This window comes from Genypterus blacodes, unplaced genomic scaffold (genome assembly GCF_046128005.1).
Source record: "Genypterus blacodes isolate CSIRO-AG114 ecotype Tasmania unplaced genomic scaffold, CSIRO-AGI_Gbla_v1 ptg000033l_1, whole genome shotgun sequence".
Lineage (NCBI taxonomy): Eukaryota > Metazoa > Chordata > Actinopteri > Ophidiiformes > Ophidiidae > Genypterus > Genypterus blacodes.
In genome coordinates this window covers 280,147-308,049 of record NW_027466846.1, presented here as the reverse complement: position 1 = coordinate 308,049, position 27,903 = coordinate 280,147, and the positions used below count along the sequence as shown (strand labels likewise).

The 27,903-nt window shown below is 42.1% G+C and overlaps 1 protein-coding gene across 1 annotated transcript; it reads left to right on the top strand.

The window, feature by feature from the left end:
• Positions 1–484: 484 nt before the first annotated feature.
• Positions 485–27,324, top strand: galnt16 (UDP-N-acetyl-alpha-D-galactosamine:polypeptide N-acetylgalactosaminyltransferase 16). Its single transcript, XM_076146666.1, has 15 exons — positions 485–968; positions 7,257–7,438; positions 8,718–8,816; positions 9,049–9,116; positions 12,783–12,848; positions 15,015–15,136; positions 18,308–18,395; positions 18,660–18,744; positions 19,160–19,263; positions 20,054–20,180; positions 20,900–20,992; positions 21,560–21,643; positions 22,446–22,572; positions 23,090–23,206; positions 26,578–27,324. Exons 1-15 carry the CDS (start codon positions 768–770, stop codon positions 26,719–26,721), a joined length of 1,707 nt encoding a protein of 568 aa, XP_076002781.1. The 5' UTR covers positions 485–767; the 3' UTR covers positions 26,722–27,324.
• Positions 27,325–27,903: the final 579 nt, after the last annotated feature.

Sequence of the window (27,903 nt, the reverse complement as noted above, 5' to 3'; positions counted from 1 at the left end):
AGGATAATAAACTTTTATCTTATCTTATCTCAACTTATCTTATTATATTGCCTAGTTTGCCTCAGGGTGTAAGTTCTCCTTTCTCTCTCTCTCCCTCTGGCTCTCTGCCTTAAACAACAATAATAACAACCAATATACAAACTTCTTTCCTCTTCTCTACCTCTATCTCCCCCCCCCCCCCTCCTTCTGTATAAAAAACGATCTCCAAAATGTCCCATAACTGTATGCACACTGTCATGTCAAATGCTTGCTTCAACATTTTTTTAATTATATAATGCAAAATGATGAAATTATAAAGTAGCACTGGAATCTGACTGTGTTCTAACAATTCACCAAATGACAAAGTGCCTGTGTAGTGTGTGACCGGGTGCTTGGTCGCTTCCTCTCCTTCCTGTGGATGAATGACGTGTGAGTGCGTTTGCGTGTGCGCCCGCGTTTGCAAGTGTGTGTATCTGCCTGTGTGTGTGTGTCAGGATGATATCACTCGGCGCTAGGACCGCGGTTGTGTCAGTGCTCAGCAGCGGCGCTCCGGCAGAAGAGCCCGTAAAGCTCTGAGATCCAATCTGCTGTGTGTGTGTGTGTGTGTGTGTGTGTGTGTGTGTGTGTATGTCTGCGCTGCTGCGGTTCCACCATCACCGGCGGAGGCTGCACCGTCTGCCGCTCATCTCTTCCCCCCTCCACCCCGCCACCGCCACTGCCGCTTCCCTCCTCTCCTCCCGGACCCATAACTAAAGCCTCCTCCGGAGCGCCCTCCATATGGGCTCACCATGCGCAGGATACGGGCCAACGCCATCGCCATTCTGACCGTAGCGTGGATTTTGGGAACATTTTATTACCTGTGGCAGGACAGCAGACCCCAAGCGTCCCCGTCGTCGTCGGCGTCGCAGCCCCACGGCCAGGGCCATGGGCAGAAGGGCTCCGGCGGTCGCCCGGACATCCACCGGGACGACCGGACCATCCCGCTGATAGTGAGTGTCGGACGGATAACAAAGCAGATATAAAAGCGGGGAGGCGCTGCCGATGGAGGCGCCGAGCTGCAGGAGAGTGTGTGCTGCATGTTGATGTGTTCCAACCTGGGCGATGAGGATGAGGATGAGGAGGTGGAGGTGGAGGGTTGATGATGCACAGCTGGTTGTCAACATCAGCGTCTCTCTCGTGTGAACGTGTATAAGCTTGAACGCGGATCGGTATTTTGATTCTTTTGTAACAATGTGTGTGAACGTGTTTGTAGGTATGTTGTCGGTGTCACAACCGAGCGTGAACGCACCGCCGTAAGAGGCTTTTCCATAAATCCTGTGCGTCGGTGCGCAAACGCATCTCAAACCACATTATGTCGAGACCCAGTCAAGTCTGTGTGGGATTGGAAAGAGAAAAGACATGATTGGAGTGTCGCTCTTTGTTCTTTACGTGTCATTTAAGGTCTGGAACAGATAAGTCAAGGTCTGTGTTTGTCTGTAGTTGGGTGGATGAGTGGAAACATCACCTCTGGTAAGAAGGTGTGGTGGTCTTCAGGCTTGGTTTACAGCTAGGAGTCCAGTTGGAACACATTTGTAGTCTGTGTGCACATGGTGGGAACATACTAGGAGCTGGGAGGCTGCCAGAGCTCAGATTAGGAGATGTGATCTTTCAACTTGGCTCCAGGCGTTTCCTTCTTGCATTAGGAAAAGACACGGATCTGTGCTTTGTAGTTGTTTAAACAGGGATGAAGTCAAAGAGAAGGTGTTTTACTGTCAGAATTGGTCCAAAATGTGCGATAGAGGGTGAATTAATAGTGGATGTGTGTGTTAGGGGTTTGCATGAGTTGGATCATCCAAACTGGTTTCACAGGATTTTATCATTCAAGGGCAAATTCAAGTGGCAAACAGTGAAGTCGTTATTTGTTTAAAAGCTTAAACTGTGCTGTGTTTGCACGCCAGAAAATGTGGAGATGTTGTGATGTCAGCACAGAAAAATATGGAATCACTTTGTCTAACGTGGCTTCGGTGATTCCAGTAGAGATGTGATGTTCGGGAGGCTTACATGCAGATGTGGAGAACTGCTGGCGACCCGCATGGAGAGACGCCACAACTGATCAGATCGGTTCTTTGAAACATTTCAAAAGATTCTTCAGGGTTGAGTTTTTCCTCTTTGTGTGATGTTTGATTTGCACACTTGTCTGTTCGTTCACCTTTGTCACCAAACGGAGATTTCCCGTCAAGGTTTGTTCTGGTAATCTGACCTGAAACACCCGGTCCAACAGGGCAGATAAACAACTGGCAGCTGCTAGTGGGACTTTTTTTTACTGAAGAGAGACATTTGTTTCTTTTCTCCCTCTCTTTCCCTTCTCCCTCTCTGTTGCCCCTCTCTCTCTCTCTCTCTCTCTCTCTCTCTTTATCCCCCCCTCTCTTGCCCTTGTCCCTCACTCCCCTCCACCTTCATTAACAGCATCTGATCACACCACTAATGACATCATCTTGGAGAGCTGTGTTTTCTCGCTTCTTCTCGTTTTCCCCTTCATTTCCTCTGCCGAGTGCTCTAATTTCCTGTGCATCACTACTTTTAAAACCTCTTTCTATGCTGTCAGGCTGTTTTCACATCTAATGAGCCCTCAGATTTTGTCCGAAGCCGAGCAGCCTCACGTTTTCCAGGGATGCAGCTCCGGCTTGGTTGTCATTATCTCGCACTTCAACAGCTGCCATCTTGTGTTCAGTGTATATTTAGATGTGTCGTTAAGTTTTCCAGTGAACGACCGAATCGTCAGTAAATTTAATCAGCTCGTATTCTTTTATGTTTGTTAATAATCAGTCGTTTTCGGTGCGTGTCCTCTTGGCTGTGGTTTGGTTTGGTTATGTTGCAGATTTGGGCTCTAACCCGCCAATGTCTTTTGGTTTGAGGTGTATCCATATAAACATTGTACTATAAAATTGAGTTTTATGTGCTGTGAGAAATCACAAGTGACTCAGAATCAGCAACATTTTCCGTTAACAAGGAGAAACCCAGGCGCCATGCAGAGAGCACAAAGTCTCTATAAAACTCAGCAATTTTTCCGGCATTTTCTTACACCCAAACACTTCCTTGTCTTTCGTGAACCGGCAAAATGTGACTTTAAGTACAAAGATCACCAATTTAAACCACATTTCATTCAGAAATACAGGCCTATATGTATGGAAACAAACCTTTAACATCAACAGAAAGTAGGTTGAGTTCTATCCGGTAAGAAGCACTCATGACAGATCCAAAGATCCTGAACCGTCATGAGTGCTTCATTTATCATTGGTCCTTTTCTTCTCTGACATGATAATGTAAACATGTCACACACCCCTGATTAGACACACCCACCAAGTACAAGCGTAACTGTTTGATCAGCAGCCGTCACAGTGCACGAGTGTTGCCAGCTCAGCAAGAACAAAGTGAGCTTTTCAGAAGGAAACCTTAAAGAGACAGTACCTAAAACTGCTCTTTTTCACTCAGTGTACACTGTGGTGCTTTCGCAAAGGAGAGTAGAATTGGGGCCATGTATTTTTGTCACATTAAAGCTAAGAAAATGTTTCATAATAGACGCTGGATGGCAGAAGGAACAAGGAAATCTAAGGGTGTCCCCTTTAATAAGAAATAACCATACCTGGCATTGCTGTGACCCTTTATGTCTATACTTGGAATAACACACTGTTCCTTTGAATTTGTTGTAACACCAATTCATGAAAATGTATAAGCTTCAGTTTGGAACCATTGAACTGTGATATTAGGATTTTGCTTCAGTACATTAGAGATGCGGGAAGTTTTCCTGCTGCAGCACAGAGTGGAGAGGAAGGAAAGACGCTTCACTGTTTGCAGATGGCAAATAGTAGTTTGATGAAAGATCGATGGTGTTATTAACTGCATAGTCATTGCTTTCAGAGACAGCAAGTCAAGTCAAGTTTATTTGTATAGAGTCCAATCGCATACAATGTCTCATAAGGCAACAAATGGCTCCCAACCCAAGGAAATACTCCCAAAAACATGAACAAATAAGAAAAAAGGAGGCAATTCAAAGAGATTCCATCCCTGTAAACGCTTAGGTGTGTAATAGGAACAGGAGGTGGGGAGGAATAAATTAGAGAATAAATTACAAAGCAGAGGGATTCACTCTTTCTGCACATCTGGTAGAGAAAATGAAGTTAAGGAAGAGAAAATACTCTTACATAAAGAGTTCACGGTAATTATGGTGTTCTAGTGTAAATGTGGATGCTGCTGACTTGCTGCTGACCTCTAGGTTAGGAAAGAAAAAAGGAAATGAAAGATTTTTAAGTGGTTAAATGAATGTGATCATTAAAGAAGCCAAAGTGAATCCCTAAATCTTTTTTAGTGCCTCGTTATCCTTTTTGCTGGATGAAAGTCTTTAATCAGTCAGACTAAGGTTAATTGACGCAGCCTATCCACTTATCTTGCAAATGAAAGGAAATTCAAGTCATTAAAATGTGCAGTTTTATTCTTAATTCTTAAAAAAAAGGTGGATGACCTTTTTTTATTCATTAAGAGAAAGGACACCCTTAATTTTATACCTTAAAATGGCTTCGTATTACAATTAAGTGGAAATAAACAGTTCAAGCGGTAAAACAAATGAAGAATTAATGAAGCTAAATGCTTTTTAAGCAAATTTTCATGATTAAATACTTTTACTTCATCTACATGCTCCCACTTAGACTGTGACATAAGAATATTGCTCATCATAATTATGCAGACGACACTTAAATCTATACAGCTCTGTCACTAAATGACTCTACTGTAGATGACATTAAGTGATTCGATGATTCTATAGATTTGCTGTGCCAGTGCATTGAGCAAGTTAATGACTGGATGTGCCAGAATTTCCTTCAACTAAATAAGGACAAAACGGAGATAATTATGTTTAGTGCCAAAGAGGAAAGTGAGCTCACACCTTGACTCTCTGTCTTTGAAGGCCAGAAAAACAGCCAGATTCAGATCTAACAGCCACATCAAATCAGTTTTAAAATCAGCCTCCTCTCATCGGAAAAAGATAGCAAGAGTTAGGGTTAGAGTTAGCGAGGACTCGCGTCCAAATAAGACTTGTTTATATGTACAATATCGACCCTTGAGACCCCTCAGGTCATCCAGGGCCGGTCTGTTAACTTCCCCCCAGAGGCAAAACATGGACAAGCAGCATCTGGCTACCATGCAACAAATAAACTTCCAATAGATTTGAGACTTGCTCCAACATCGACTCCTTTTAAATTCAAACTAAAAACCTTTTTTGCTCAGCAGTGTGTTTTCGCTAAATTACAAACCTTGCAGTTGGATATAATACACTTCAATCTAATAACTGTATTCTTAATCTAAATGCATTATTCTGTCTGAAAATGTGTGCACGTTTTTCAAGGGATAAGGAATATTTGTCTACTGGTGACTCTTAGTCCCTAATCATAATTTACTCCAACTAAAATCTGGATTATTTGACTGCAGAGTAAATAAATCTTTATTTTAAAAACATTTTGATTTTATCTATTTTTTTTGACAGTTTAAAGCTGATATGTTTCCGAAATAATTAGAGCTCTGTATTTACTTGATGTGATGATTATATTGAAATTTTGTTTTGTTTGTTAATGTCTACAGGTTTTGAGCGATGAAGAAAAATTGTTGCAAACTCATCTGAAATCTAAATGATAAATCTGTCTTTGTGTATTACAGAGATATAATACAAAATACAAATTCAGGTGAATGCTGCTCGTCTAAAATCATGAACCAGACACATCCTCTCCTCTCTCTCTCCTCCTTTACCTCCTTCTATCCTTCCGTCTGCCTATCTCACTCTGTTTCTCTTTGATGAAGGCTGCTCTCACTCCTCTTCATATTTGTTCATCAGCTGTTTTGCTCTCACCCTCACCCTCACCCGTCTCAGGCTGTCAGCCAGCGTTGAAACTCCTTGTGGGAGAATCCATTAATTACAATGGATTTATACAGAGTGTCCTGCTCTGCCCTGTTAACTCTGACATGATCTGAATAAGAAAACAAGCATTTACATTTTAATCAGTCTGCTCATACGTGTCTCCATCTCTGCTTCCAAACCAATGTAATATGGGGGAAGAAACCTAAAGTGCCAGTTCACCCAAAACTGCTGATCCTTTGAACCCTCAGCTCACCAGTGTTGCAGCAGGGTTGCAGCAGAAGTGTTGAGGATGAGTTGCAGATAGAGTTGAAGATCTCCAGAGTAATAAAAGATCTTGTTCATGTGTAGCCCATCATGGTTTTATGGGAAATCATCAATATCAGTATTCCCAAACTAAACATTTTTGATATTTGGCTTGATTTGACTGACTGAACTCTTAAATCAAAAGTGTGAGTCGGTATCTTAGGCACAGAAAGGTTTGGGACCCTGAAAGCCTTTAAACCAATGCAAATCGAACCGAATCTGCTGAATGTCAAGCATGAGAGCGCAGTCTGTTTTTTCTCAACAAACTAACGACACATTGTGAAAACACCAAAAGAAACGTGCTTTATGGGGAGGTAACATGTGGTATCAAGTCGTTTTCACAGCAATAACAGACGTGTTAGAGGAAGAGTTTGCTGACAGAGATGATGGCTGTAAAAGAGGGAGAGTGTTGACACCAAACATACCTCATGTCGATATGTAATGCCTCTCAAATCTGGAGTGACACAGCTGTTGCGTGTGTGTTTGTGTGTGTGTGTTTGTGTGTGTTTTTGTTGTAGTAAATTCCACAACATTCCTTTCTATCCTTTGCATTTTCTTAGATTTGGCTAGCAAGTCTTTTAAGAGTCTGCATTAAAAAGAGTACAAGTGAACAAATAAGCAGTAAAATGCACTCAAAGTTTCAGAATTACTGTGATTGTTGAAAAAGAAAAGGTTTTGCTGTTCGATCATAAAATGGGGATTTGCAAGGATTTTAATTGGTTAAAGATTGAAAAGTAAGCGAGAGAAGGGTAACAGAAGGAGTAAAGGAAAGACAAACAAAGGACAAAAAGGAAGAAGAGACTGGTAAGAAAAAACAAAGGAGGAAAAAAAGGAATGAGGAAAAGATGTAGACAAACAATGAAACATGAAACAAGAGAAGGAATTGCAGAAATAGAGAGGAAGGAAAGGAGGACAAAATACAAAGGAAGACAAAGAAACAAAGGAGAGCATAAGAAAGAAAGACAAGTTAAAAAATGAAGGAGGGAATGCAAGAAAGAAGGACAAAAGGAGAGTACATACATACAGACAGACAGACAGATTCCAGTCAATTATATGAGACTCAAAAGAAGCATGTTTCTGTGGCCTGCAGGTGACCAAGCCGGCACGGATGGAGCAGCAGAGCCAGCTGATGGGAGGCTTCGACGAGAAGGCGTATATGGCCGCGAAGCAGCTGAAACTGGGCGACGACCCGTACAGAGAACACGCCTTCAACCAGAAGGAGAGCGACCTGCTGGGCAGCGAGAGGAACATCAGAGACACACGACACTACAGGTGTGTGAGATGATCCGCCACTAATCTCACATAAGCTGCACGTGAGCGGGAAACCCAGTGTGTGTGTGTTTGTGTGTGTGTGTGTGTGTGTGTGTGTGTGTGTGTGTGTGTGTGTGTGTGTGTGTGTGTGTGTGTGTGGTGTGTGGTGTGTGTGTGTGTGTGTGTGCTAAAGGTTAAGGTCACATCCCACAAACACACATTTTTATTCATCATCATGAGTGCAGTTTGTGACCTTTAGTGGGGTAGAAACACGGTTACTATATCTGGAATTTCTTTTTAGAAATTCTGCTTTGTTTATTAAACGTATCACACACATCACAGACATAAAAGCATAACACCTCAAAGATTGTTTGATGATAAAATGTCATTTCACCACAGAATTTTAAACGTTTACATGTTTAATTTTATGTGTATTAGTGAAAACACAATGCAAAAAAAAATTCCTATTGAGTCATTTTGTTTTTAATCAAGTTGTGAATCTTTCCTAGAATAATACAACCTGCTTCCAGTACAGATCAATGAATTGTCGAAATACTATCCTCAGGATCTCGAAACCAGACAGAATCAAGCAAATCAATGCCACAGCTCGGAAACACAACACAGTGAAGTTGTGTGTGTGCAGCAGTGTGGTGTCAAATAATAACATGAAGGTATCACAACAGAGTAATGAGTTTCAATGACAAAATGTGGATAAAGAAATCTAACAAAATTTAAAAAAAATACTACTCAATTGTCAAAGGGGTCAAAAGTGCAACAAAAATATTAAACCCCAGATAAGATATAAAAAACACTCACATACTCAATAGTGCTGATGTGAGGGAAAATAATCTTATTTCATGTCATTGTTTTGACAGATTTATACTCATATCTGTGTTACATGAAATTGTTTAGTTTAGAAATAAATAGAACTCATCCTTTTGTTGGCAGTCAGCAGGTGGAGCACAGGTGCAGCTAATTAAGTTAGATTTGCCGACCCTGAATGTCTTTGTTCTCCTGTTCCAGGCAGCAAACAACCCAATTCTTTTCTTCTGAACATGTTTGTGTGTTCTGACCTCCTGGCAACTGGTCATAAATAAAAAACGCAGGGTCAGAAATCTGTGCAATTGTTGCCTAGCAACCTGCAATTTTCATGTCACTACAGCAACAATACTGAGGCTCCTCGACAGGGCGCTGGTGTTAATCACAGGTGCCTGATGTGCAGCTGTGTGAGTGCATCACACACGAGGTGAAAGGAAACCAAACGCACCTGCTCACACTCACTTTATACTCTGCACTACAGGTGCGCCTCTCTGAATTATGACGCAGACCTTCCCTCCACCAGCATCATCATCACTTTCCACAATGAGGCTCGCTCCACTCTCCTGCGCACCATCAAGAGGTAATGAGGCCACGAGATGTGAAATTTCGTCTTTGCTTGTCTTGTTTGATTTATAGCAAGATATTTTTTTTAAAGTTTCCAGAGCTGTGATTCAGGGCAGAGTACTGGTCTGCCTATGGTGGCGCTGCAATAACCTTTATGTACTTCTTGGCCTTGAGGGAGGTATGTCTTCTAGTTTACTCTGTGACCCCACCTCTGATCCCTTTGCTTTTTGTCTCTCTGTCTCTCTTAGCGTCCTGACCCGAACTCCTCAGTCTCTTATTCAGGAAATAATCCTGATCGACGACTTCAGCTCCGACCGTGAGTTTTGTGCTGCCACCTGCGCCGAATCCGTGGGACACTAATGACAATAAGCAATATGTCAGTTAGCATAAACAACAAAGAAAGGGGAATCATTGACTGATGAGATTGTCAGGAGGAAGAAGATGCTTTGAAGCTTTAGTGGGTCGATGATTAGAGAAAACCAGATACTGATGCTGAGGTGACAGCAGCGTGCTTCATATGTCAGTGCTCGTAAATGAAGATGCCGTAACAACAGAGCAGCATGAGGCGGGTAAATATATAAAGAAAGAAAGACACTTTAATGATCCCCAAGGGGAAATTATTTTTTTCACTCAGTTGTTTTTACATACATCACATGTTGACAGACTTGGAAACACACTTTTTCATGCAAACACACAGTCCGCATACAATTAGATGGAGAGATGCAGAGTGAGGGGGGCCCGGGAGGAATTTGGGGGTTAGGTGCCTTGCTCAAGGGCACCTCGGCAGTGCCCAGGAGATGCGCTGGCATCCCTCCAGCTACCAGCCCATCTTCTGTTTTTTTTGGTCCTCCTGTGACTCGAACTGGCAACCCTTTGGTTTTCAGCCAAGTCCCCTGCTGACTGAGCCACTGTCCCCCCCATGACAATATTGACAAACTGATATTTTTTCTAATATCTGAGTTGTTTCGAAATGTGAGTTGTCAAGGCAACACAAAACCATTGTTTTTAGGACGTTAATGAATATATTTCCAAAATATGAAATTTAAATAATGTTAAAAATCGCTTTTTTAGACTGCATCTATATTTTCCCCAAACTTTTGTAATATAATTTTCTTATCTTCAGTACTGTTATCTTTGGTGTTGAACACGGATATTTGCATTTTGGGTATATTTTGAAACTTTTCAGTGCTTGAAGGTGAACAAAAAAGTCTGTTAAGTTGGCGGGGAAAGTAAACGCCTTGCTCAAGGACAATTTGGCCTAAACACAGTAGCTGGCATCAACCCGGGTTTTCCAGTTCCAGGGCTGTAACCTGGTTATGCTGGCTCACAGCTCAGTGAGGGTGCAGGTAGAGTGGCAGCCGCACAGGGAGAATAAATGAGGGATTAGAGCTCCTGCAGCTCGAGCCGCTGAGACACTTCTGTTCAGATGTCTGGCCAGGGCTGACACCTCTGAGTGAGAGTGTGCGTGTGTGCATGTACTGTAGGTGTGTGTCTGTGTTTGAGTGCTTAAGTACACAGTGAATGTAGGTCGATATGTCGTTCCCACAGAGAAGATGCATGTGGTGGTGATTAGAGAAAGTCGTGTGGACCGAGTGGAGCATGAGCTCATGTAATCTGTCCGACGCTGAGGTGAATAATGACTTAAATGTGGCGGGTGATCCACTAATTCTGCAGAACTCCTTAGCTATGTGAAGAGAAAACTGCTCTTTATGGCGCCATTATCTCCAGTTCAACTCCTCTTTTTGTGAATGTCAACACAAATTAGACCTCCCATGCCCTCACTGATGGAAAACAGGGAAAGTAAGGGTTTTTCTCATGGTGCTGCTCGAGCCCCACTGATACTGCATTTCTAAGGATCAGACCGAGATCTAAGCAGTTGTCTTCTCCATTCAAAATGTATTTGAAGCCCCTAAACATTAAAGACTTAAGTTAGGGAGCCAGTTAATTTTTATGGCCTAACATACGGTAGCAGGAAGAATATGTTGAACGGTGTTTTCACTCAGTTTGCATCGTGGAGGGGCTACAAGGGAGCGTAGCAGTGGGGTGAAAATAAGAGCATTGACAGCGATCCCCTTCATAATTTTTTTCCTGTTTTTAAGTTTTGTTTTGTTTTGTTTTATAGAACCAATCGGCCACAAAAACTCTGAAGTGATTCCATTCATGATGTGTTCAGCTTTTGCTCACAACGGCTCATAAATTCCACTGCAGATATTTCAACGGTGAGCCAGAGGGCAGGTGAAGCTCGGCAGCCAGAGTGTGATGGACACTGACAGTAGAAGTGACCGGTGGCCCTCGGCATTGTGGGAGATGTTGGTCAGTAGAGGGCAGAGGGATTTTCCTGCCCCGCGGTAATCCTGTTAAGGCTTACTTGCCTTAACGGTCAGGGCAGGCCTCCTTAATCACAGACATTGACCTTTACTTGCAGTCCACATAACAGCTTGTGGCTCCCGTAGTGTGTACTAGCACACTAGGCCTTAAGGGGGCGGGCCGGGGTGTTCTTCCACACCCACACATAAGCACACACGTCACATAAATAAACATAAACATTTAGAATAAACACAGGATGATTGACACCTCACTGCCATACCTGTTCACAATTCTAATTGTTATGCTAATTCTATAAAGTATAGACCAAGAAGTAATGTCGACAGTAGTAGTTTGACAGTCAGTGGACAAGAAATTAAGTTAATTCATCGCGTTGTGCTAACAGGAAACGATATGAGGCCTGTGCCAGTGGTGTCAGCTAGGCTAAGACTTTGGCACTACTCCCAGCTCACACATTAAGACCTCTCAAATAGCAGAGAAGCTTGCTTTTCCAGGGATTTTTCTTTTTCGACATGTTGCAACATCCATGGGCTCATTTTAGTGGAGAGGTTGTGACTTCATCCCTGTACATTTTTGTGTTTTATGGTGGAATACCTCAAAATCGTTACAACATTACAAAGTGATTCAGTCAAAAGTCAGAACATGGACCAAGATATATCTCGTTAGTCTCTGGTGTGGATTTTGATGGGATCCGATTGCTTTCAACCGTATAAACTGTGAATTAGTGTATGGTCCACAACTGCATGCTCGCATCTGGCCAATGCATATAAACACACACGCATGCATACACACAATCTGTCTTAAAGTACACAGCATCCTCTCTGTGGGTGTGATCTATGACTTTGTGCTGTCCGTCCCTGAGCGGTTTACCACTGAGCCCCCCCCCGTCCCCCCCGCCTCCTCGCTCAATACATACACACACGCGTACACGCACACACTTCTATACACTGATACACACCAGCTGTCCCCCTCCTGCAGGCACTAATACGCTGTCATGCACACGACCCCTTGTGATACAGAGTGCAAGCATGAATAAACACAAACAGGTTTGCACCCACAGCGAATTTCATCAAGGGGGATTACAATTTATCGTCCTTGTTCCTCTGAAGCACAATCACCGTTAGTCACCTACTTCATTTAACCATAAAGCCTGCGTTATATGACACTCTGCTCTAATCCTCTCCAGTGTGTGTGGGTGTGTGTACTGTATATGTACCTGTGGTTGTGTGCCATGTTTGCTATGATGTCTGTCCTTCCACATCAACACAAGATCGGAACACCAGATTTGAAGATGGGAATTATCCACTCTCTGGAGTTTTGAATGGAAGTATTTGTTAAGTTAAGCCTCTTTGTTTGAGCAGAGAATAGTGCATTTCTTCAGTTTATGTGTTTCCAATTACCCACAGGGCTGTGATGGAAAACTGATTGATGTGTTTAATGTTGTGCTGTGTGGCCGTGTGACTGTCCAAGCGTGACTGTGAACGTGTTTACGTGGACAAAACAAAATCCAGTGCAGTGCGACTCTCGCGGCTCGCATCTGTGTATATCAGTGTGTTTGAGGGGTGACGAATACGGAGAAGGGCACAGCGGGTTTTTTGGAAGTGTGTGTGAGTCTACTTTCACCATGACATCACATCTCCTCTGCTTTCTCCTCCAGCTGAGGACTGCCAGCTGCTCTCGCAAATCCCCAAAGTGCACTGCCTGAGGAACAGCAGGAGAGAGGGTGAGTGTGGAGGGAGAGGGGAGACCGGGGTCTGGGGTTTTAAAGGTGCTGCATGTAGTAGCTTTCCCACTTTTATAGTTCTTTTTAAAAACAGGAAATTGTCTAGGAAACAAATACACTTTGCATGTTTTCATAGTGTTTACTTGCATTTTGAGCTTGGGGAACAGTGATTAGATTAGTTCCTGGGCTGTAGATCCTATTCCTAAAGGTCCTAAAAGACACTTTCACCTATTGTTCACAACTAAATGAAGTCAATCCACTCACTCATACCATTCAATTCATGTAAAAGTAAACATTAGTACAACAGGAGTTTAGCAAAACGTAGTTCAACAGCTGCATCATTTCGATTTGCCAAAACTCCACAGCAGTAGTAGAAAATAATCTGAAAAGGAGGAATCTCCTCATTCTAATAAGTAGTTGAAAGGGGCTGCACCTTTATTACATGTGTACCTTGATCCTCTTTTTTTAATTCTCTATGGACCATTATTGAATTAAGAGTGAATTCAATTTGAATTGAAAAGACCATTGGTTAAGCATCATTCTCGCTCGTCTATCTGTCAGAGGAATCTTTGTGTAATCCTTGTGCCACTTTGACACATCAAATGATTGGGTCTTTTCAAGAGCACTCGTCTGTCACAAGAGAATGAGAATCCCCTGCAGTGCCACCTACCTGGTGTTTCTGTGTTTTGGTGCTCTGCTTTAATCACGCCTGAGCCGTGCGGTGCTTTGTCGGCGCTGCAGTGTCCCTGCGTCCTCTCCACAGGGCTCATCCACACACACTGTATATCAGATATGTTTCCTCTTTGATGTAGCAGCGAGCTACTGTGTGTGACAGACATTGTCTACCCTTTGATATACATATTCTGGCTCATAAAATAAAAACAAAGTAATGAAACATCTAAAATCATTTTTTCCAAGGTCGCTTTTTAGCAAGAAAAATTAAAGCCGAAATTTGAAAAATGAATTTAGACTCCAGAGTTTGAATTAATGTATCTTTGAAAAAGGAAAGATGAATCACTGGCAACTAACTCATCTTCATATCTAAAATGGAATGTATTCTCCATTCGGTGGATTCTGTGAGCTGTTCAGCCGTGGCAAATGTTGAAGTTGATTCTCCCCACTGACCTGAGACAAATGTCCTCATCACTTAGCATCAAGTTAAATATAGATACACGCACCAAGTGCAAATAATCGTCTATTTCAGTGCTGCTCTTGTACTCTTTCAAAGCAGGATGCCTTTCCCTTAATCTGATTCTGGCAACTATCATTATAAACATCGTTGTACCAGATGATGTTTGACTTTGAAACAAAATTCTTTAGATGATGAGAAGCATCTCTTGAACTACGGACCTTAGATACAATTGAAGTGAAAACACTAAGTCCCCTCGTGAACCCTGTGATAAATGTAAATGAATCTAATTTCAGAGACTTATGAAGAAGAATCTTTAACTCGGTGCCCTTGACGCCAAGTAAACAAGCAGATTTAAAGTGGTTGCTGGGATGAAAGGCAGGCCAGGGCCTCTGGAATCTACTTCAGACTAATCCTTTTAAAAGGTTTCATTTCAAAAGTCTGTGTATTCTGAAAGACGCTTGGCAGATCTAAGTCCTCTACAAATCTCTCTCAACAACAAATCCTCATACCTCAATGACAAAATAGACATTTCTGTCACATGCTCTAAAATGATCCATATGCGCAAAAGGTCAGGTCAGGCAAGGATTTCCATCAAAACATTGCACTATATTATAAGCGTGTCATACTTCATCCAGCCATGTCAGTGAAGATAAACAACCCATGTTTAAAGCAGTAATAAAAATATGACAAATGATGAGCAGTCTCCAAAAAAACACAGATGTCCGACCTAAGACACTGAAAACCATCAGGCTTTGGAGTTCTTCCTATTTTACACTGACGTTCAGTAATCTCACAGCTAAGAGGAGCCAGGGGCATTGATTTGTCTGCCAAGAGGGCAACTGGCACTTTTTCACAGCAGGAGAGACTTTCACCTTTCACCCATCCACGTATCTCCTCATCTGAAAGGAATTCAGGTCATACTTGTTCAACTGCAGCTGCTGAGAAGCGATAAAGGAAAAAGGAAATCACAAGCAATCACTCTGTAAAAATGATTCCTCATTCCTACCTGAGTTTGACCTGAGTGTCTCCTGCAGGTCTGATCCGGTCTCGGGTGCGTGGAGCCAACACGGCCTCGGCCTCCGTCCTGACCTTCTTAGACAGCCACTGTGAGGTCAACACAGACTGGCTGCAGCCGCTGATCCAGAGAGTCAAAGAGGTAACCGCAGGCCCGTAGACTGTCACTCCTGCGTCGTTCACACTCAATTAGACACTTAATACACAAGCAGGCACACACACTCACACACACATTGCATTTTGTAGGTGGAATGCTTGTTAGCTCACACCAGCGTAATTTTATTGTGTTCAGAGGGCATAAAGCTTCAATCTCAAGGGTATTTTGTTTCTTTTTCCATGTTTATGTTACTGGTTATAAATGAATACACTTGTCTGCGATCCATGTGATTTGTATGTAATGGTTGTTGTTGTTGTTGTTGTTGGTTGCAGTGGTTTTTTTCTATTTTTTCTTATTTAAAAGAATATATTTGAGCTATTTGGTATTTTCTCTCATGTTTATAGTGCAATGCCTTTGTGAAGATGTGCTGAATATTGTCAAGATCTAGTAAGACAAACCTGTAGCGCTTTGTTTTTGATTGGTCCTTTACTTTGGTAGCATATTTACGTACGTGTCACAAATATGTAGACACACCTGTGTAAGTATGAGGTAGTGTGTGAGCTGCTGGCACCTCTTTCTCAGTCCTCTCAGACTGTTTTCACTCTGTGTGCACAGTGCTGCTGCAGCAAGGGGGGAGTAGAAGTGGATCATTGTGTTTTTTTTCTCCCTTTTTATATATTTTTTTGCCTCATCATTTTAATTTCACTGGCATTCAAGGGCGTGCAGGACCTTTTTGGCCGCGAGCCTGCGTTCATTTGCGTCTCGGATCATTTTCCGCACAAACGCACACAGAATGTAAATACTCAACGTTCAGAGAAAGACGAGAATTCACCGGGACGAGCACTTGAGGCGTAAATGTTTTGATAAAGAGAAAGGTTGCCGTGGAAAAGAAACCTTCATCCCTCACTTGTAAGTAATAGATTGTTTGCTGGCTGTCTCTCTCCCATGACAATACTATCCTACAGCTGGGCTCTGACCAACACAGCTGCTCCACAAACCACTACCATCCCCCCACCACAGGCAAAAAATACTCCCACCCAGTCTGCAGAGAGAGAAGTTTGAATCTACGTAATGATGTTTCGTAATAATCACTTCACGAGACAACATCCAGACAGAGCCGCTTCCAGTGTGTAATAATTCCTCATCCACAAACATCCACAGTCTATTTATTCAAGTGTGCACTGTGCAGACCGTGCGGAGCTTTAACCTCAAGGCTCACTCTCCTATTAGACTGCTCCCATATACACAAGACTGGCACCAGCGTGCAAACACACTCACATATTCATACCACATACTCTAGGTCTATTCACCCCGCAGACACCCAATGTTTAATTCGCAGGATTCCACACATTGCCAGTGTATGCACATCATACTGAATGTGTGTTTCCGGGCGCTCATCCTTGGCTTCGAGGCAGCTGTGACTCATCCAGTTTGTATTACAATCTCCACTCTGGCATTCATGAGAACAGCAGGCTCACTGATAATTTCCCCCTCCGCAGTCCGCCTGCCCCTGGCCCTGGATTCATCAATCATTCTCAGGCCGTCGCTCTGTTGATAAAGGCCCTGAGAGCACGATTAACATGATGAATTAAGATTTCAGACGCTCCGTTGATTAAATGGAAATATTAAGTAACGAGTTATACATTTGTGTATTTTGGCCATTAGGGAATTTGAATGTACCATAGGAAAGTCAATTTGAATGAACCCGGACGTGCATTTACCCCCTCCAATGACCTCCAAAGTCACATTATAGCTCAATGACATAGTGACAAATGGTAACCTTTACCAGACTGTGAAGAACAGATTTAATGTGTTGGCATACAGTGATCCGTGGCCAACACTAGTTGCGTATGTTGCGTCTTCAGTTTGATGCGCACTTCTGATTCTCCTCAAAGAGTCAAGGTCATCAGTCACCTAGCTATAGCTTTAGTTTGACCTTTAACCTCACTTTTTTTGATGGGGTATAAGGGCTGTATTGCATGATGTGGTTCTCAATCCTTGTCTGTCTATAATCAAGATCAGAGAGGCAGCAGTGCTTGATCAAGTGAACACTGATTTAGCTAATCAGGTGTGAGTGATGCAGGGAGAGATGGAAAGGATGCAGAGATACTGAAGGACAATGGTTCAGCACCACCGTTCTAGACAGCACACGCTGAGGTCGGGCTCCTGACCTTTAGTTCCTGTCGGACAGTGTGTCCACTGTCTTACTCAGAGACAGGCGTGACATTTGCTCCAATGGCGAATGAAGTCAGTTCACACCAAATGGTATTTGAAAAATGGGACATTAAGAGAGCACACACATGTCTCTCCCTTCTATTTAATTATCGCTTCACTTCCTCTTTTTACTCCTCATAATCCTCATTTCATTTTTGAATTTGCTCCTACCAGCAACCTGACACAGACAGAAACCAGAATGTGAGACAGTGGGTAGAGATATTGAGACATTATCACTTGACATCCATTTGTGGAAGGGAAGCCTCTTCATCCGCCATATCACAGTAAAAGCCCAATGAAATGAGTATTGATCAAAGCTGTTGAAAGCATCACTTTCCAAAAGTGGCATTTCAACCCCCCTCCGTATTTCATGTCGATTCTGAAGTGATTTCTGTGGGGGAAATGAGCTTTGGCGCATTCAACTGTACTTATTTTCTCCACAGCACATGATAAGAATCCACTATCTGGACTTTTATTGAATAGAACTTATGAGCATTACTGGTGCAAATCTTAATTATTACATTTAAGAAATATTCAGCAAAGTTCAATGAAATTTTATTATTGTCATCCAAGACAAACGCTTCATCTGCTATATTTATTGATTGTTTTCGAAATGAATGAATGGAAACATGTTACTCTGTTATGATTGTTTGGACTGTAATGAGAATAATCTGTGAGTTCCCATCTTATTATTGTGTAATAATTAGAGTCGGATGGGATCTGAAGATAACAGCAGATGGATGTTAGTTCAGTCGCCGTCGTGGTATTTGATGTTACAGAACACGTTTCCAGAACAAGCTTCAGATTGCAACACATTTCATTTCTATTGCAATCCTGATGCAAGACACTGTCATGGATGTTTCTTTAAATGTGGTGGACTACAAAAAAAGAACTTTGTACTGACTTTAAACGACTTTGTTGAGAACCCATGTACACTATTAAGAGTTCAGATATGAAACGTCTATCCTCACTAAGGAACTGACTTGTTCTTCTGCCACCCAGGATCATACGCGAGTGGTCAGCCCTATCATCGATGTCATCAGCCTGGATAGCTTTGCCTACTTGGCCGCCTCTGCTGATTTAAGAGGAGGTCAGTAATCATTTATAGTAATAACGCATTCAAAAACCGCTGCAGAGGAGAAAGATTCCTGTCAGAAGATTCACATTCTTCTTTTTAAAATAGCATATTACATCATCAACATCATTCAATTCAAATCAATTACATTTTCTGTAGTCCTGAAAAGTAATCATGCTTAAAGGTACACGTAACATGTGTTGCAAAATCAAGGAACCACTATGCACCTGCAGCTAATCTCTCTCTCTCTCTCTCTCTCTCTCTCTCTCTCTGTCTCAGGGTTTGACTGGAGTCTACACTTCAAATGGGAGCAAATTCCCATCGAGCAGAAAATGGCAAGGAGCGACCCCACACAGCCAATCAGGCATGTCCACGATGCTTAATTTAGATCCTCTCCCTCTTCCCCCTTTAATAATGATGCAATGACGCTGGTTCCAATCCTGAAGGAATTCATCATTAATATATACATTATGAATATGTGTTAAATGTCCAACTGAAACCTGAACTGAATGAACTTTTGAACTTAAATTGACATTTAAAGTGATGCTGCTATTCTAATGCATTCATTTGTAGTCTTGTGAAATCTTGGACTTAATATTTTATCTCAAATGAAAGAATCCTAGTATCTGGGCTGATGAAACCTTTCCAAACCCATTTGGATGGACTAAAACGTCATGATGGTCACTTCTATCAACTTCACATGGTTTAAAGATTAAAGCAGTTCAGAGAGAGTTCAGATCTGAAAATGTTGGTGACTTCTGTGCTTCCGTGCTCTGCAGGACTCCAGTCATCGCTGGCGGGATCTTCGTTATGGACAAGAGTTGGTTCAACCACCTGGGGCAGTACGACACCCACATGGACATCTGGGGCGGGGAGAACTTTGGTGAGACACTTTATTATGAGACACTTAATGGTCAAGCACAGGTTCAGTGACTCAGGCTGCATGCACCTGTTCATTTACAATATATAGTGTCAATGTGCCTTTCATGTAAAGATATCAATGCCTAATATGAATGAGCTAATCATTGCCTTATGAAAAAAGCCAAGATATTTCCATGAATTAATGTCAATAAAAATAGTCTGTTTGCGGTGATGAATATTTTGATTTATTCTGGAATGACGAAATGATTCTTGTAATATTATATTTATTATATTTTGGAGATCATTTTTTATACAGAAAGAGGGGGAAGGGGAGAGAGAGAGATGCAGAGAAAGTAGGAACGTTGTATTATTTATACTATTGTTGTTGTTAAACTTTATACGTAGACCCTGAGGTAGAACACAAGTAGATTGAAATTGCAATGATCAAGAATTCAAATTTGAGTAATTGTAGCATCTCGATTAAACTATTTTGGCGAGGTTCTGGCATACCTCTCTCGGCAAATGGCGGCACAGGACCCTGTCGTCTCGAACGCCAAATGCATCCTTGAAATTTCCAAGGCAGCAGAGCATTAAATTGTCCACCTCTGATATCAAGGATTTACAAGATAAAGCCATCTGCTGCATCAACCAATTTAGCAGATAAACATAGCCAGTGCGGAAATGAGATGGCACATGGACACATACTGGACATAGATGGAAGGATGACAAATAAACAACTCCATTCCCAAAGCCCATAACGTCCTGGAAACATTGTACACGCTCGGCCTCATCCGCTGTCTATCCTCCTGCAGAGCTGTCTTTCCGGGTGTGGATGTGCGGAGGAAGCCTGGAGATTTTGCCCTGCAGCCGCGTGGGTCACGTTTTCCGCAAACGGCACCCGTATGACTTCCCTGAAGGCAACGCTCTCACCTACATTAGGTGAGTGGGCTAATCTGGTAGAGCGACGCTATCTTTAGTGTCTCGCCTGCTGTACAGTATCATTACACTGCAAAGAAAACGAACACTAACCTTGCATGAAACATCACCTAGTTTAGCAATAACTGGATGGATTTCCTTGACATTTTGATACAGACACATATGTCCTCAGGGGATTAATAATTTTTTGGGATACATAGACTTTTGTCCTGGTCTCATTTCCCCCCCACTTTAAGAAGATACTTTATCAACCATTTGTTGAATTTCAATCAAATTCACTGTGGATAATCTGGATCCTCAGATGATGAACCTGTATCATTTTCATAACCGCTTGACTTTTGGGTGTCTTCCTTGCAGACATCATGTAATGGGACAGTAAATACCTGAAGATCCAGCTTTCTGGGGACAGACTCAAGGCTTGATCCTGTACATATTTGACACATGTATCTAGTTGCGGCATTCAGGAGGAGAAATGATTGTCTCTGTTGCAACCTCGATGAAACAATGGCTATTGTACTGTCTTATCTGATCTCTTTAGATTGTTACTCGTGCCAAAGGAACCTTGAATGATTGTCAAAGTCTCATGTAATGAGTGAAACAGAAGATTCTTTGCAGTGTGGAGCTGCTATCTGAAGGCTCCCGTCTGTCATTAGAGTCTACAGGAATTCTTGCAACACTGTTATTACTGCATCTGAGCAGGTGTTTTGTCTGTGTCAATGCAGGAACACCCGGCGGGCGGCTGAAGTGTGGATGGATGAGTATAAACAGTACTACTACTCTGCAAGGCCCTCAGCCCAGGGCAAGGCATTTGGCAGGTTCGTCCATTATGCACTGACCTGTCTCACCACGCAGACACGAACCCAGAGACACTTTAGTTCACTTTCCAACAGGACACAGCCCCACGGCATGTGTGTTTTTGAATTTTATCTTTGTGGTTTTTTTGCAAGAATAGTACAAATATAACACATTTTATATACATTATATTTTTTTATTAAACATTGTATTTTGTTTCGGTGAAATGAAGAAGGCTTCTATTTCAGCTCTATTTCAAAGAGCTTTTTGTCCATTTCAGTGATACCTTCTTCCTACAGCTGAAATTCCCATGACAGCTCTCTGTGCCTCTCTGTGTATGAGCAAAATAGTGTTCATGCTGATTCAACACTATTAATAAGCTTCTCATTAGTTAGGCTCGAAGCCCTCTTCATTAAGATCAGCAAAATGCTGACTGTTGTCCTCTGGGCTACCTTAGCGTTGATTTCTAAGTTTCCATATCAGACCTCGCTTTTCTCCTGTGATCGTTTCTCCCTCTGCATCTGGACTTATTCTCTCTCTCTCTCTCTCTCTCTCTCTCTCTTCATCCACATGTGCTGTCATTTTTGTAGCATTGCAGACCGTTTGACACTGCGACGAAAGCTGAACTGTAAACCTTTCCGCTGGTATATGGAGAATGTCTACCCTGAGCTGAGGTACAGTATCTCATTTGAGCACCTGTCATTCTACATCTTGAGCCATTCTAAGTCATATCATCTACTTACGTGGAGGGAGGGAGCTCAGATATCCTAACCGTCATCCAAGGAATAATTCGCAATTTATCTGCCTAACATGACCAAGTGGCGTGAGGTCGCTTATCGGCCTGGATAAGTAGAGAAAAAGTGATGATTGATGATTGATTGATTGATGCATGGATGGATAGATGATGGATGGGATTTCTTAATACTTTTTGAACTATGACCCTTTAAAACAAAGTAATGCGTTACGATCACATCACAGTCTGGATTTGGTGGTTGATCATTTCCCCAGTCATTTTCCCAAGGGTTATTTTCCCATCAGGCTGTTGCAACAAACAAAGAAACATTAAGGATGCAAAAAACTTTATTGTTTGTTGACTTGGGTAATAAATAACTGACCGCATTATCTTTGAAAGGATTTTGCAGATCTTTGGGGTATCATCATCAACCAAGTCAATAACAACTGGTCTAAAAACATCTGTGTTTAGTTGGAACCTTTGAGTGGGTTATTATGTGTGTATCCCACTAAGTTGTCTCTGTGGCTGCTTGTGTTCTGTGGCACGCTTCCAATTCACTGAGGCAGTCACTCCTTCATGTTGCATTCATTCAATTTAGATATTAATCTGTTGTAACAGCCAGCATGACTTAGCATTACAAAGGAATTACTCAGCAGAGTGGCCTGTCTGTTCACTGCGTGTGTTCTTTATTATCGTATCAAGGCCTGATTTCACTCACTCCTCTCCGTCAATGATTCCATCAGGATTCCGGAGCAGGAAGCAGTGTCCAGCGTGCTTAAACAAGGAGGTTTGTGTCTGGAGACCCGGGGCACAGGCAGTCTCGGCCTGACTGAGTGCAGGGGCATAGGAGCCAACAGACCACAGTCACAGGTCAGCCCTTGACCACTAGAGGGAGATGTTAGCGAACGCAATCGATGTTAGAATTCTTTCCATTAAATGTAGTAAATGTATTAGAATTTACACTGATGACACTTATGTGAGGGGGGAATAACAACAAATGTGCAAAGAATATATACTGGGTTACCACTTTATATTCTCCTTTCTCCTATTCAATCCCTTATGTGTGTACTTTAAATGCTTTGTAGCATTTGGACTTGTTGTTGCTGTATTTCTAGGAAATGCTGTAAAAATCAATGTCAATTCTGTAAATTCTAGGAAAGACTCACCACACTCGGTTTTTGACAAGTCGGATAGACAGAATCAAAGTGGTTTGTGGTAGATATTTGTAGATATTTGAAATAGGAGTCTAATGTCCTTTGCACAGCTGTAAGTTTGGCTCTTTAATCCCTTGGAGTGTCACCAGCAAGCAAACCTGAAAGGATTTTCATGCCTGAGCAAAAATGTCATGCAAAACATGCCAAACATGTCTCCTCTGGGTATTTTACAGAGATGGGAACTAGTAGAACCACTCATCCGGCAACTGGACCTGTGCCTGGCCATTACAGCCTTCACGTCAGGGTCAAAGGTCAAAATGGAACCCTGCAATTCAAAGGAGCCCAGACAGGTAAGAGGGAATCAAATTTTTTTTTTTTAAAGAAAAGAAAATCTGTGTGTTGTCAGCTGAATAATATCAACTCTGAATCAATAACAAATTTGAATATTGTAATAAATAAATGTTCCATGCATTTTTTATAATTTTTGTTCACCAGGAGTTTGCCTGCTGTTCTTAAATGGAAACAGAATTTGCGTCAAACCTCTGCCATCAGTCATTTTAGTAGCAAGTGTCTGTAGTTCCAAATGGTTCAAACCGATCATTTGTTCTTTATATGACACCAGCACCATTAAACTCAGAGATGAAAGTGCTGGCGGTGAGAGGAAGGTTTAGGACAGACGACGAGCAGCCCTACTGTCCATGATGCCAACAGACAAGAGACTGACACAACTCTCGTATTGTTCAGATGTGTTTCATGCTTAAGGAAGAGGTAGATGATTTTGTAGACACAGTAGAACAAGAGAGAGACCACACCCTGTTTCCGCCCTCGCGCTCTCCTTTAGTGAATGTTGAACATCCCTTGCGGACCCGCGCTGGCTACATGGTCGATTTACAACATTGAGGAGAGTTTTTAACTGAATCCATGTGTGTGTGAGCAAGCGGGACATTTGCCAGCCAGTCCTCCTCTCATCTCTCTGCAGGCCCATCCTAATCCTCTGAGAGCTCTTTGGGTGCTTGCCCATCAACAAGCAATCTATTTTGCTGTGGGAGACGTTTGGCCTCTCTTTTCTGAGTGCTGAATCCACTAAAGGGAAAAATGCTTTTTTTCACATTGCTGTCCAAGTTAAAGAGTATGGAAATCATTTTAACCCCTTGAGCACAATCATTGGTCCTGCCTTTTGTCAGAATGCCTCAAAATGTGCATATATAACCATATAGATATATATCAGATTGGAGTTGCCAAGAGAGATGATGGTCTGTCACAGCTGCCTCGAAAAAAAAACAACTTTCTTTTATTTCCCTCATTTTTATTGTGTAATACTTTAGGGATACACTAAGACAGACCCATAGGTCCTAACTGCCTTCACAGCTTTATTTTGATTGGTCCTTTACTTTTGTAACATGTTGACATCATCATAATGTAACTGCCTACACACCTTGTTAGACCCTCCCACCAACTAAGAGGCTTATGTGCCCGGGTCTGCCCTGCGTTTGCATTTCAGGCCTGATACAGGTGCCAATCAGAACAGAGCAGAGGTGCCTTTCACGCCATGTGAGCAGCAAAGACGTGATTGGAATTGATATATCTGCTATTTTTGCACATTAAGCGTCACAAAGGTTTCAAAATAGAATGAAAATAAGAACATGGATTAATGTCGCCTTTAAAAAGCATTTTTACCATCTCAGGAATACTTGATGTGGATCAGCCTGTTTTAATGAGCAATAAAGGAATTTCATTACTTTGTGGATCTGTTTTTAGGATCCCTGATGGTCTGGAAGCAGATTGAGAAAGGTTTCCAAATGCGACAGGAATAGAATTACTTGTACCTATTATGGTTGTAATCAAAGGCATTTAGTATTGGCTTAGAATATTGGTTGTTAATCTATAATGACTTGAGTTGAAGCTTAAGCAGGCTGTTAAATATCACAACGTGTTTAATGTTACACCACATAGCATTCCAGAATCTTTCCAGATTCTCTCTGTTCCAAAAGCGTGTCAAGACTGTTGATAACAGCCACACACATGTTTGTGTCACACACTCAGACATATACCCATGCCCTTTCATACTTCTTCAGATTAACCCCAAATTCACCTCCACACTTTGATAAGCCTCCATCTCGCTCCACAAATCTTCTCTTCATGGCGTTGTTATTCTTTGCCATTACTTAAAGTTCGACTCCGACTATTTTATCACCAAGCTAATAGCGAACAACTCATACCCTGTGATTTATAGACATCCTGTTTATGTGAAACACACTCCTCGTTCTCTGTACTGCTGTCTCAAGTTTCTTGTCGAACTTGCTCAGGCACTGACTGGAAACCAAATTACAATACAGTTTATTCATATCAAGAGTTAAGAAGCAAGAAGTAACCACAGTTCTACTGGCTTTGGATCTTCCTCATTAGTTTTGCCCATAAACGAGCATGTCGCCATAAACGTCATTTAGGAGGGCGCGAAAGGGCTTTAAAAGCAATACAATGGAAATATAATTAAACAACTCACCGTATCATGTCAGAACTTACATTTAAGGGTCGAATGAACACATTTGCTCTGTTCAGCAAACCCTGCAACATATTCATTTCATGGAAGCTGCTCATAGTAAACCCCGGGCCACTGAGCGTCTCTGCAGAGGATCAACCAAAGCTTGCTGATGGCAGTTTTTTTCTCTGCTAGGCTGATTATTTCAATTTGCAGCCTTTTAGTGACAAAGTTGTTCCTGTATCATAAAAGTTACAGACTGCAGGAATGGAAAAAGTACTCAGATCCTTAGCTGCTGAGTTATTGTGTTCCCCACCTGCGGTTCCTATTGTACACCTGGCCTTTTCCGTACACATTAACTTTGAGAGCTCTTGGGTTGTGTCAGGAACCGACTGTTCTTGTGGATCTGTAAAAGCCCTCTGAGACACTGCCTGTGATATTGGGTTACACAAATACATTACATTTCACAATGAACGACCAAATTCCAAAGTATCAGCATCCAAGTGACAACCTTTTGTCTTCCAGTTGTCAAAAAAGGAGGAGATAAGGGAAGAAAAGAAATGGAAGAAAGAAGGGGGGGAGGAGGTAAAAAGATGAGAGAGAATGAAGGATAGAATGAAACGATGAAAGAAAGAGAAAGAGCAGAGAGAAATATTGAGGAAAAAAGACGGAAAGAAAAACGGAGGGATAGTACTACAGCACTACATAATAAAGCACTATTTCAAGACTTCACGGTGATTGTAAAAATGTGACCGTGTAAAATACCTAGCTGCTATGGCCTGTGGATAAATGTTATGAGATAAACCGTGAAATATTTTTCCTTGAAAAGTTGCGCAGTCAAAGTATCAAGTCTCCCATTGATCATGTACTCAAACACCAGTATCTCAAGTTTACACTCCTCTGGCAGCTTGATGTACATTGTTACTGACCTCTGTAGGGTGTAGAAACACAGACGGGTGTTTTTATCAGTAAAAACAAATAGTTTTTCTTTCATGGAATGGCAGGCCGCTGTGCTTTGCAGCTGCCTTTACTATCATGTTTCCACTGTGTGCATCAAGTCAAATATTCTTGTGATTACTGTAAGCTGGGTCTGACTCAGTCCATTACTCACTACTAACATGGATATCGTGCGCAAATGCATAATTGATGAACCGAGGGTAACTCAAACCAGACATGTGGGATGACTTCTGTGTTTTCTGTGACAGAGCTGAACTTTTGGCCTTTTCTTTTCCCCGCTCACAGAAGTGGAAGCCAAAGGGCACCGCTCTGCAGCACATGGTCAGCGGCCTCTGCCTGGACAATCAGAACCCAGCAGCCTCTCCGGTCATCACGCAGTGTCGCCCCCAGATGGCCAGCCAGATCTGGGAGCCACAGCTGATTGCCTGAGCCACAGTTACGGGGAGAGAGAGAGAAAGAGAGAGGGAGGAGAAGAGAGGAGCAGATTCTGGTCCTGACCTGCAGATGGACTCATGGGATCATTTCTGCACACTGTCTGTCACCTGGCAGAGGGATTGGAGTGAGGCCAAGAACTGTACTATTGTGATGTCTACTGCAAGCTCCTGTCCATTGTTTCTTGGTGACAAGAGCGTCGCTGAAAATATTCCAAGGCCTTTTTGAGCAAAACCGCTGAGGTCTGAACCTTTTGTGTACAGTGCTTCATCCTTCCAGGATGCTGCAGTCCTTCTGAGTAATCTAAGCTTTTCACTGAAAACAGTTGCACATCTCACTTTTTAATTTTCCTCTTTCTATCCTGGTCAACGATTTGCTTAAAATTGGAATCATGAAGAGCATGCCTCAAAATGAATGAGTGCATATTGTACTGTAGCAAATTTGTGGGGATGCACCTGACCTACTCTACTCAAAGTCACCGCTTGTCTTGTCGCCTAGTTTTAGGTTGAGGCATGGCCGATGACTACGTGGAACGGGGCAGCTTTATGTATAGCCAAGTAAGATCTTTTTAATGAATAGCAGTCTTGAACGTACCATGCAGAGCTCTGTCAGGAACATTATTTATTGTTTTGCATGGTCAGACCCAAAGAATGTTTTTTTTCTTCTTGTGTCTCTCTTCAAAAATTTTATGTAAATATTTGAAGCAGATAATGGCTTGTATTTTGTGTAAAGTACTCCATATGTTGTTTGAGAAATAAAATGTGTATACAAAGAGTTGTTATTAGTTATCCGTGTATAAATTGTGGTATACTGTTCTAAATGGCTCTAGACGGTGATTTTCAAAAATACAATCTAAACAGGCAATACCGCTCATTTTATAATGTTTGACAAGTGCCAAGTATGTGTTTACAGTAGGGACGTCCTAAAATGTCATTATTCCACTGCTGCTATATTCGCTTAGAGGCCCTGCAGGAATGATTTAGGATCCATAATAGGACATCTGTCCAGCAAATTGAGCCATTTCAAACAAGTCATGACAGCAAACATTTTAGAAAGAATCACATGAAGTCAGCATAGGGGGATTTCTGAAAGTGTCAACAAATGTCTCCCCTGGCAATGAACCCTCAACTGAGCAACAGAATTTACACATAGTAACCACAAGAGGGCACCCTACGCTAA

What these genes read in the sequence shown, in the direction of transcription:
- galnt16 (XM_076146666.1), top strand. Translation starts at nt 768, where the DNA reads ATGCGCAGGATACGGGCCAACGCCATCGCCATTCTGACCGTAGCGTGG. An exon ending in GACCCCACACAGCCAATCAG is followed by an intron (nt 18,745 to 19,159) that starts GCATGTCCACGA and finishes CGTGCTCTGCAG; the next exon opens with GACTCCAGTCATCGCTGGCG. An exon ending in CTGGGGCGGGGAGAACTTTG is followed by an intron (nt 19,264 to 20,053) that starts GTGAGACACTTT and finishes ATCCTCCTGCAG; the next exon opens with AGCTGTCTTTCCGGGTGTGG.